This window comes from Hypomesus transpacificus, chromosome 14, assembly GCF_021917145.1.
Source record: "Hypomesus transpacificus isolate Combined female chromosome 14, fHypTra1, whole genome shotgun sequence".
NCBI classification, from domain to species: Eukaryota; Metazoa; Chordata; class Actinopteri; order Osmeriformes; family Osmeridae; genus Hypomesus; species Hypomesus transpacificus.
The window spans coordinates 17029236-17041098 of NC_061073.1; the positions used below are offsets into that span (position 1 = coordinate 17029236).

Sequence of the window (11863 nt, forward strand, 5' to 3'; positions counted from 1 at the left end):
TTTTTCAATACAGCCCTCATTTCAATACTGGTAATATGATTGTTAAGGCTGAATCGTTATATTTGTGAGAGTAATATATTCCACTCTACATTACTAGTCATTTAGCAGCTTGGATACCTTTCAAACTGTCATACATGGACACATTATTTAATTAGAAGACTAGCAGACTAAAAAGTATGGAAATGATATATATACAGCATACTGTATGTCCTTTCATAGTGTGTGTAGGGGCAGATGCTCCACTCCAAAGTGTGAGGTGAAATATTGTTCCGAGAGGCTGTGACATATGGCAATGTTAAATAAAGACCCCAGGTAATCATGTTATGTTCACTCATGCCCTTGTTCTGCCTTTCCAATGACTTTTTTGTTTACTTAGGTGCGATATTATTGCGAAAATCACAGCCCCTTGCATTGTTTCATATGTGCATCTATTTATTTACTTATTTATATAGAAATTATAATGCTTCATTGTTTTTCATTATCGCCAGTAAAACATTCCTAGTTGCAAACATCAGTCACTGTTACTGCAGTCATTGTACAATTAATGAATGTAATCTTAGTGTCACTTAAATCCACTTGGCAAGAGGGTGCTGTTTAAATGACACAGTTTAATTGCATTAATTGTCCATAACCACCAAATACAGTGTTTAACTCAAAAGATAAAAGCTTTTCCTGTCAAAGTGATATCTAGCAAGAAAGGGTGACCTGAGTTACCTTTAAATTGTTATTATTTAAATGTCTTTCTGATATCAAGACAATGCGTTATCCATGTGTGGTTGTGCAATAATGTGGTGTTTAAGCGTTGCAGCTTTATTTATTTATTCTAAAGAAAATATAAATAAAATGATACACAAAAAGGATAAATGTGTAGTCTTTTGCCCAGTGCATGTAATCTACAATCTGACACTCCTAATACTCTGTGTTGTGTACATTGGCAAATGAGGTCCTGCTTGAGTACTCCATAGAGTTTCTAAACGGTTGGATCATTACAATTTTTTTTTTTTCGTAACTCACCACCAAAAAAAATTAACACACACGGCTAAACTCGCACATCTTTGGTAAAGTTATTTCTGTATTTATTTGGTGGTATGTCTTTTTGCCCATAATAGTTTATAACTTTTGGAGATTCTCGTGATCTGTGTGTCTGTTTTCGGGGTACCCTTACATTTCACAGGGAAGGGTTGTGGATTGGCTGTGTCCATTCAGGTATGACTTGGAGCGTTAGAGAAAGTGCCAAAATCCAGATTAATGAACCCGCAAGTTTTCTCTGAAAACAGACTGAAATTGGTGTGTGTAACTCTTTAAAATAACCGTATTCTTCGGTCATCCTCTTCGGGGGTTTTGATTGGTCAACTGGGTAATTTTCCATAGATTAACTCGCTTTAAAATTAATTGTATTTATGCAGTCATCAATAGATTGTCTTATTTTTACCTATAAATGTTTTAAATAAAATAAATATTGTTCCGCAAAATTAGGTACTCAATAATACATTTTTCATTCGAATGACCTCAGGTCTAGACCCTTCCCACGAACAGAGAGCGTGATTGCACTCCGCGTGCCGTCTACTGTAGGCCCTACATCAGAGTAGTGAGCCACACAGTGAGTTATTTTATATTCAATATACTAAGCCATAGTGTCAAGACAGTCACACCACTATAGAGGTCCTGCTACAGCCTTAAAAAGCAACAGAATTAAACATTTAACTTGGCTTATTATGACAATGACGAATGCCTAATTTGTGTACTTTACACTAATAAGAGTTAGCCCCGAGAATATGAAAATGGCGTTCACTCTGGTAAGTATTTAATAGTTTTTCCTTCGTAAAAATTTTGCTAACTTACACTTTTCTTCGAAGACTGAAAAAAACAGTCCCCCTTTATATAAATATTGTTTAGCATCTTTAGCTTTCCGGCACAATGCCTTAACTTTTACTTGACATTGAATTCGAGCCGCCGTACATTTACATCAAACTGACAAGTTCCTTATTTTGGTGCTATAATTTTCTTTGTTATGACGAATTACCATACAAAAAAATTATGCTTAGTTAATGTGTTTCAACTTGTCAATACCAACTTGTCACCTTGTTGCCATGCTGTAGAAAGATGAAAGGCACGGTAACCATTGGGATAGTGGTTCCCTAACCCCGTCAACAAGTAGCAATGCAGATATCTTTAGAGGGATGAACACTATGTTGGGAAACTCGCTGGTGCCCAGAGGAGTCTGCACCAGCCCTTTCAATGAGAGGAGCACAGACCATCCACTTTCAGGTAACTTCAGCACCTTTGATGGTATGATGGTGTAATATTCATTTCTTTTCCATCCAATTCACTTTTATGCTGCCCTACTTTCCCTCTTTCTCCTCACAGAACTGGGAGACATTGGTACCTCTGTGATGGACAACTGTCTCCCTTCCACTCGATCCAGGTCCTATCAGGACCCCTCTCTCGCCCTGCAGAGTGGCCTGTTCACCGCAGCGTGGCTGGGCATGGGACTGGAGTCTCTTAGCCTGGCTGACTGGGGAAGCAGCCGGGACCCTCCCTCACGCACCAGCCCACCTTCCAGTCAGTATCTTCCACACTCGTACACTCATACTAATAGTGTGCTGCTGTAATTTTGCTAGATAGTGGTCGGAGAGATACAAGAACATTTTTGTGAGGCTTGGAACACACTTGACATAATATGTAGATGAGTGAAAAACAAATTGGATGTTATCATGTCTAACACTTGTCTAATTCTGTGTTGAATCAAAGTCACCAAGCTGGGGCCCCATCCTGGTTTGAACAGCCTTGGGCCCGGGGGGAGGGCTGTCGTGCTGGGTGGGTCAAACAGCCACACGGAGAGCTGCACCCTGGACACCTGCTTTAACAGTCCCCCTGACTCTGAGACCAGTGGCTTCAGCTCTGGATCAGAGCGTCTCTGTGACCTGCTGGTGAGCAGCTAAGCCATTAACATGTTCATGGAGCCATGGATCTGATTTGCTGGTTATTAGTCTGTTTGAAAAATGATCAAAGATGCCAAACAATGTTATGCTACAAGTTAAAATCTAGTTTCTGAAATCAGAGCTCCGTGTGTGTGTTTCAGTCCACACTGCAGATCTCCCATTCAGTGCCCCTACTAAAGTGTGGAGGACAGAGAGACCTGTCTTCCTCCTTTCAACTGGAGCAGGACTCCTTGTTGCACCCACTGTCCCCTCTCCCCCCTGAGCTGGACCAGCATCTCTTCAGCGTGGGCCCCCCGGCCAGGCGGTGGCCCCGGGCCGTGGGGTGGCCCAGCAGGGACCAGGGGCCAGGTGGGTCCGCTCAGCGCCCCCTCAGCATAGAGGCAGAAGCTCATCTCCACAGACAGTGTGCAGGTACCACAGCACATAGAACAGGTGTCAGTGGTGTTTGTTCACACAATTTCTGTCCATTTCAGATTGTGCTCTGTCAGGTGCACCAGTGTATTGTGTAGTGCTGTGTAACTGAAACACAGGATTCTCTCAGTGATTTTTCATGTCTCTGTTCGGTTGTCTGCTTAACCCTCCTGTAGCCCTGAGCGATGCCACCCTGACATGGAGGGGCCAACTGCCCCCCAAAAACTACAGAAACGCAAAGTACTCCTGTAAAGTCTTCCTGGGTGGCCTGCCTTGGGACACCACTGAAGGTGAGGAGGGCAAATGGTTCTTTATCACTCCCATGTGTGTAAAGGGCCACTGGGTTCCCTAACTATTCTTTATGCAGTCATCGATAGATTATTTTATTTTTACCTATAAATGTAAAAAAATATAATTAAAAATGTTCCCCAAAATTAGGTATTCTATAATACATTTCTAATTTCAGTTCATGTGCCAGCTGTTAATGGAAATCTATTAGTGTGTTATGATCATGTACAGTATGTGGACAGATCATTGAATGGTAAGTGTTTCAATAGCCTTTGAGGTTATGAGTGCAGGTGTATTGAATGGAATGTCCTTTCTCCACAGCGAGACTGAACAGCACGTTCAGTGTGTTTGGCCACCTGAGTGTAGAGTGGCCTGGCAAGGACCTCGTAAACCCCCACTGCCCACCCAAAGGTACTGGGTCCACAGGTGCAGCGCGCTGCAGGATGGAGTCAGTTCTCTGAGAGCACTGTGTCAGAGCTGGCACTGGTGATGATGTCGAGTATAGACAGTGCTGTCCCATTTTATACCACCTACCTGGGTTCTCTGGCAGATCAATCTCCTGGTTTTGGGTCTATGTTTGGGTGTGGCTCAGTGTGGAGGTTTGTTTGGATGTGGGTCAGTGTGGAGGTCTGTTTGGGTGTGGGTCAGTGTGGAGGTTGATCTGTTCTGTACTCCTGCAGGCTATGTGTACCTGATGTTTGAGGACGAGAGGTCTGTTGCGGCTCTGCTGAAGGCTTGCTCTCAGAGCCTGCTCCACCCGGAAGACTCACAGGAGTACTACTTTGAGATGGCCAGCCGCAAAATGCGCATCAAAAAGGTTTCTGACTAGAAATTATTTTTACCATTTTATTGAGTTTCATCGAAATGCACTCCTAGTCTTGTGTAAAGTAAGGAGTACTCTTTCAGTCAAATGAAATATTGAAGGCACAAATATATATTTTCCTAATGCTTCCTCATGCTAAAGAATTAGCACTTGAAAGAAATGCATCATACACATATTGATTGTGGACTATGTCTCTAACATTTTCCTTCCTGCTCCACAAAGCAGCATATTACTGATCTTCCATAGGCCTGATCCTAGCGTGACCTGGGTGTGACCTTGTGTCTGCAGGTGCAGGTGATACCCTGGGTGCTGGCAGACAGTAACTATTCTGTGTGCCCACCTCAGCGTCTGGTTCCCAGCAGGACAGTGTTCGTGGGTGGGCTGCATGGCATGCTGAACGCACAGGCCCTGGCTCTCATCATGAACGACCTGTTTGGAGGGGTCATTTATGTCGGCATCGACACTGACAGACACAAGTACCCCATAGGTAGGAGTGCAGCTCTGAGGTTGTGGATTGGCACCACATTACACATTTCTCATCCCAGTTTGCTGACAGGGTCAGGTCGCGTGAGCTTCGGTACCCAGAGCAGCTATCTGAAGTCTCTACATGCTGCATTTGTGGAGATCAAAACACCAAAGTTCACCAAGAAGGTACAGACACACACTTTAAAATACCAGTACACCATCCCATTCAGAAATGAGCAAGTCATTGTAGAGCTCGTAACATGGCAAATAACCACCAATGAGCTGCACCAATACCAATATCTGGCAGAAGTGGCAGAATAATCAGAGACAGCTTTGGCATCAGCAGCTTCCTGTATTGTCACTTCTGGGAGTGGCTCAGACACAGATGTAACCCCTCTGGTGTTGACAGGTCCAGATCGATCCCTACGTGGAAGACTCGGTGTGCCAGAGGTGCAGCCGCCAGCCTGGGTCCTTCTTCTGCAGAGACATGGTAGGAGCCCCAGCCACTGAGCCTGACCAAGCACTCCAGCTCTCTATACACATCTCTTCCCTCTGTGGTTGGTGTGTGCTAACTTGACATGTCAATTTTATTAGAGGCATGAACAAATCTTTGTTTAGCTCTTCAGATATTTGGATTGCTTAAGGAATTCATTGAGGTTTAGTGTTTTCCTGTTTAAGAGGAAGGATATTGTGGGCAGGCCGAACTGAGGCGATGGTGCAGTTGGTGGTGTAATAGAGCAGTAGTGCAGTATGGGCTTTCACTGTAGAGAGTGACAGTGATGGGGAAGTGGAGGTGCCCACCCAGGATAACTAGCAACATGTCTCTTCTCTGGTTGTGCTGGACCGGCCAGGCCTGCTTCAAGTACTACTGCCGCACCTGCTGGCACTGGCAACACTCCATGGATGTGCTGTGCTGCCACAGGCCCATCATGAAGAACCAGAAAAGGGGGAACTTTAGCTGAGCCCCTGTGTAGCCACTCTCAGTGTACACAGAGGAGTGGGCTGGGGCCAAACAACGAGAGAGATTTTTCACTTTGACCACATTGACACACACACTTATGGCTGCTGTGGAGAGGTTGTGGTAATCAGGGACTCCTTTTTTCTCCTCAAGATGTTCCACACCATGTGTTCAGAGCAGGGTGTGAAGGGGCAATATTACATGGCTTCTTCTCTTTATTAAATCTTTTTAATTTGACATCTTTTTGCTGCCAGAGAATTCCTTTTTTGATAAGTCTTTTTACTGGCACACTTTGTAAGGTAATGCATCTCTTTAGGATGTAAACGATAAACTTGTGAGGATGTGCAGGTTCTGTAGCATACCTCAACATTTTACTACAGGGTCTTACCCATTTTTACAGTTTTAAGTCAAAACATGATAATTTAACAAAACACTTGGGTCAGTATTTTATTTGAGTTTGATTGTCTACCTCATGTCTGTCTGTTGCAGATGTGAATGTTCTGCGCACATAAAACACATTAAAGACGTTTAAGCATAAAGTGGCTAACTGCGTTTATTGTAAGAACCTTAACTATTGTCCAGTGTATACAAAAACACAACATTTTAGAAAACAATCTTATGTTATACAAAATGTTGGACCACACTAAATGAACTCTCTTGTGTACACTGTACATAAGTACAGTTGCATATGGACAAAGTGACTTAAGTCACAGCACTTGATGCAATTATGGCATTGAAAGATCCTGATGTGAACACAGTGTGTTGTCTGTGTGGAGGGATTGAGTCAGAAGACATCTGCCTGATGCCTGCTGGACTGACTGCCTTCTTCACACTGGGACAGACAAGACATTCACGAGCATTTTACAAACTTTTCAACTCACAAGTTGTTGGCATGTTAAGAATTGATTGAAAAGTTATTGTGAATTAATAGTGTAGTCTTGACATAACATGTAAAGAAAAATCTAACGCAAGTTCTGTATCCTCTTTGGTCAGAAAGTACACATAGTATATACAGCTGTGCATGAGGTGGTCATAATTTAATATGTCTGATGTATAAATATTTCAGCAAGAAATTATTTAAGGTCTGGAATTTACATTTTCTAAATGTCTCTTTTCACAGAGTTCCAGTGGTGTGATTTGGCTACATACTGTGTATCATGATATCATGACTTAATTTGGTATCTTTAGACCAGGGCTGAGCAGCCCTGTTCCTGGAGAACCACAGTACATCCTTAACATGTTCTTTAGAAACCACCTGATTCTAATCCTTACCCTGTTGATTGATTAAATCAGGTCAATTACAACTGAGGCCGGAGAAAAAACCCCCACATGAAAATCCCACCAGATGACCAGAGTATGACTCCTGTAAACCTTTATGAAGCCTTTAGTATCACATCTCAAGAATTCCCTCGTACATACACACTACTTTTCCTTAGAAATTCCAGAAATGTAGTTTTGCATACAGCCTTGTGGTGTCATCTCCTGGTCAGTTCATGTCCCCACCACCCTATGTGAGCTCTGCTTGCCTGGTCCTGGTCAGTTTATGTCCCCACCACCCTATGTGAGCTCTGCTTGCCTGGTCCTGGGAAGGCGGAGAGCGGCGATCCCTCCAACCAGCAGCAGGGCCGACACCACCAACACAGGAACTGCACAGTTGGTGTCCACCAGCTGGCCAAAGACTACATTACCCATGATGGCTGCAACTCTGCCTACTCCGGTGAAGAAGCCAAGAGCAGAAGACCTGCCAAGAAAAAAATGGCTCCTGCCTCAAGATCAGACTTGACTTAATAGACAGACGGTAAAAAAACATCCTTATTAGTGGCTGATGGTTAGAAGTTGGTACCTTATGTGCGTGGGGTACAGCTCAGTGCCCACCACATCCAGGGCATTCCAGGCTACCACAGACACTCCACTGAACAGGAAGGACATGATCAGACTCTGGGTTTTGGTCTTCACTTCATAAATGGCAAACACACTCAGACTGGAGAGCAGGAGACTGCAGGCTAGAACACACACACACACGTTCAAATTTCAACTACATTTCTACTTGCTTATATTCAACTGTGTAAAACAAACCTACAAAGTAAGGTCTTTCCTCCAATGGTGTCCATCATAAGAATGGTGAAAATGTTCCCTGGTAGGTTTGATGCTGCAGTGATAAATCCCTCCTTGTACACTGTAAGAAGTCACAAATACTTTGTCACCAATAACATCTAATGGATTTAAAGTTTGTGGATCATCTTACATTTGTCCACTACCATCACTCTTAGCTTACAGGATATTTGAATTACAAAAATACTGCATTGGTCATTATTTTTATATTTTTTCCTCAACTAAAGTAATAGTATGTTTAATTCACCCCCTGTTGATACAAATCTACGTATTATGTTAAGAGCAAAAAGATGGGCTAGATATGCAAGGCAACAACAAGACCAAAACTGAGACAGGGTTTGGGTTAGCTGCCTTTTGTTTTGACTTGTTCTGTTGTTTGGGTTGGTCAACTGTTCTGACGGGTTGTGCTGTTTGGATGATCTACCTGCCGTTTGGACTGGGTAGCAGCTGTGGTTGTCCTGTGTCAGGGAGCGGGAGACATTGGCACAAGGAGAACCTCCATCCTCGATTCTTTTGAACAACTCTGGAAACCACATCCACAGACCATAATACCTACACAGAAGAGGACAGACCGTATTAATGCATGCTTGACATAACCCATTATGATGAGTGTTGTTCTTGTTGTCCTCAGCTACCCAAACCTTCCTCTCTTTCTGACTGACCGTCTGGGCAAACACAAGTTCAAGATAAGTAGAAGTATTATTCTTTTCATTCTTTGAAGTTGGTTTATCACAGGACAGAGGTGCTGGGGGTCCTTTTACATAAACGGTTTGACATGATATTACTGATACTCACCCAAATGAAATGCAGTAAAAGATGATGAGCAGGACTGTACTCCTCTCCCTGAGTGGGGCCTTAAACAGCTGCTGAACTGGACTCAGGCCCTGCAGCAGGCAACAACAACACTACCTGAAACCTAAACGCTACAAAATATCTAGTTTTTGTCTTACAACAGTGAATGTCGTCATTACTCCTTACTGTATGACCACTCAACCTTTATTATAAACCCAGAGGGTGTGTGCTGTGCACTCGTGTTCTGACCTTTTTGAGCAGGTTAGAAAGACAACCAGGTCCCTGAGTGTCCAGACTGTTCTTCCTCTGTGGAGGAGGGACTTGGAGCCCAGGTATCTGTGAATATAAGATTTGACAAGTAGAAATGTAAAATATTTTAAACCCAGACACTGAAGGAATGTAGTAACCAAGGATTTCTATACACTCACTGGGAAGGGTTTGGGACAATGTCGATTGTTCAGAACAAACATGAACCTAAAGACTCGTAGGGCCTCAGCTTCCTGGCCTGCCTAGGAAAGACAGACCAGATTAACACTTATCCAGGGTCAAAGCTTGACTTCCATCCAAACATAGTTACATGCAAACATCTAGACAGGTATGCTACACATTTGAGCTGTTTTCAAAAGTCACCTGTACCTTCCTATTTTAGAAGAAAGAGAACATTAAGTGTTATGCAATATCAGTACTGCTAGAAGAAGGTTTGTTACTGTGACAAAGAAAAAGAAACAGACAAAACAAGTCAGTTTGAAGAAAGCTGTGCTGCGGCAGTGCACCAGGGTCTACCTCCATGAGGAACTTGGGGCTCTCTGGCATGGCCAACCTGAAGATGAGAGCAGACGACAGGCTGGGAACAGAGCACAGTACCACGAAAAGTCTCCAGCTCTGAAAATCCAGCGAGCCCAAAGGAAAATGTGCCCAGCTCCATGGAATAACCAGCCAGGCCAGACCTTGAAGAATACACACACACGTTTGTAAGCTATATGTACACGTGTTTAAAACCCCAGCTGGGAAGGTCTCCACCACAAACCTGCTGCCAGGATGTTCCCTGCCATCCAGAAGGTGGCCAGTCCACTGATCATGGCCCCTCTCCTCAAGCGCGGCTGGAACTCAGAGAAGTAGGAGAATATGACAGGGATGGAACCTCCCACCCTGGAACAACAGGGAAACATCTGATCACAAACAGAGCTGGTATTCACACCAGCGATACATCAGCAACCTACTGGTCTCAAGGACTGCCTCTATGTTCTGGAGAGTAAAAGTATCCCTGGTATAGCTGACACTAATGATCGTAACCACCTACTGTAATGAAATATTTACCCCACACCACTGATGAACCGCAGAATGAGGAATAGCCAGAACCATGGGGCCAGACTTGCCAGTGCCCCAAAAACCCCATTCACAGTCAAAGAGATCACCAAGACACTCTGGCGCCCCCTCTGGTCAGCAAGGTAACCCCACACATACCCACCAACCATCATTCCTATGAAGGGGAGAAGCAGACATCAGTACTGACAATCTCAAAGCCTTTAATGTTCACATCTAAAGGGTACCACTGTTGTAAGGAGTTTTGAAAAGGATAAAACCTCCAACATCGTTCCTTATAGTGCTGATGAGCTATTCCACACTCACATGCAAGGTGGTCAGCTTTGCGCTTAGAGTTAAGGGTTAGTGCTTTGTGCAAGTGCAAATTGTAATGGAGTTAAATTACAAACCTGCATCTGTGGACAATTAATCTGAATGAATGACAAATAAATGTGTGTACCCCAAACACATGGACAAGGTGGTGCCGAGATCTGTACCTAAAAAGATACTGGAGGTCAACAGACCCATGTCTGCGGAGCTGAGCGACAGGTCACAACGAGCTGTTGGCAACAGGAAGGAGACACATAATATCTCAACCGCATCACTGGCGTTGGCCCAGCCACACACCACCAACAGGAGGCCATGAAACAAACCAAAACCTGACCGGGAAAAGGAGACAATTCCATTTAGGGAGGGTAAACAACGGTGAATATTTGATTTTAAAAACGAAAACATGTTTTGCTTTACCTGCTTCCTCGATGGCTTCCTCATATGAAAGTTTTCTGTGTGCACTCTCCACATTAGAAGCATCTTTTGCGCTACTTTCGAAAATAATTTCTCCTAACATAATTTAAAAAAAAACACAAAAAAACTTTCAGTCAACTAGTTTGTATCTTACCAACAAGAATTAAAGGATTAATGGTAAATGAATGAAATAGCAGAATATTGGGCATTTAATTCAATTAAGTATCTTTAGAGACAAATATAAACATCAGTTTCAAGTTTCAAGCAAACCACCCTAACAAGATAAGGTCACTTATAAACTAAGGCCCATCGTTGTTGGCCCTGGAGTGTTGCTCTAGCAATTAACAATTATTGATTTCAGCCCAGGTATGTGATGTTCAGAACTACTGGTAGCACTGTGTAGTTGTGTGACTGGCAGTATGTCCAGCCCTAATGATCAGATACGACTTTGGGGGATAGCTAGAGCTAGCTGGTATGCATGACTGCCTTTGTTAGCTAGCAAGTTCGCTACCTTCGTCGGAGTCGAGGCACGATGGATACAAGTCGCCGAAGAGTAGTGGCTCCCGTGCAGCTGCATCGCCAGACTCTCCATGAATGCGACGAGACATCAATACGTAACGCTAGCTAGCTTGATAGCTAGCAGTCTGATATGTCTGCCACACTATGCTATGTTGACTTAGTTGTGCATACCAGAACAACCTTAAGATCTTACGGGGAAGAATGCACATGTAAATAACAAACATTCAAAATCAAAAGTGAATAGCAGTAGCCTGAATAAATCATATAGTTAGATTATTACGTTCATTACATATCAAGCAAAACGTCCTCATTTGTACCACATGGTCAGGAGCTATGTTCAAGAGTGTTATATCGTTGTGATATGATGCGTAAGACTAGCTGCCGTCAAGCCAGCACTAGGAGAGCTTTAATATTATTATATGATTAGATAAACAAATACTGATCATCAGCTGGTTACCAAAAATAATTGATAATCATTAATTGTGAAATTGTTGTAATTATATTAGT

The 11863-nt window shown here is 43.2% G+C and overlaps 2 protein-coding genes across 2 annotated transcripts; one reads left to right on the plus strand and one right to left on the minus strand.

The window, feature by feature from the left end:
• Nucleotides 1-2189: 2189 nt before the first annotated feature.
• Nucleotides 2190-5891, plus strand: LOC124476427 (cytoplasmic polyadenylation element-binding protein 1-like). Its single transcript, XM_047033550.1, has 11 exons — nt 2190-2268; nt 2368-2562; nt 2752-2930; nt 3083-3353; nt 3530-3643; nt 3963-4052; nt 4322-4458; nt 4753-4951; nt 5021-5115; nt 5339-5419; nt 5781-5891. Exons 1-11 carry the CDS (start codon nt 2190-2192, stop codon nt 5889-5891), a joined length of 1551 nt encoding a protein of 516 aa, XP_046889506.1.
• Nucleotides 5892-6422: 531 nt separating this feature from the next.
• sv2 (synaptic vesicle glycoprotein 2) lies at nt 6423-11446 on the minus strand. Its single transcript, XM_047033469.1, has 13 exons — nt 11349-11446; nt 10841-10933; nt 10591-10752; nt 10109-10271; nt 9819-9940; nt 9575-9738; nt 9220-9300; nt 9041-9127; nt 8795-8883; nt 8424-8551; nt 7968-8063; nt 7731-7890; nt 6423-7628 (listed from the first exon to the last, which is right to left on the minus strand). Exons 1-13 carry the CDS (start codon nt 11443-11445, stop codon nt 7445-7447), a joined length of 1626 nt encoding a protein of 541 aa, XP_046889425.1. The 5' UTR covers nt 11446; the 3' UTR covers nt 6423-7444.
• Between the last annotated feature and the right edge of the window lie 417 nt (nt 11447-11863).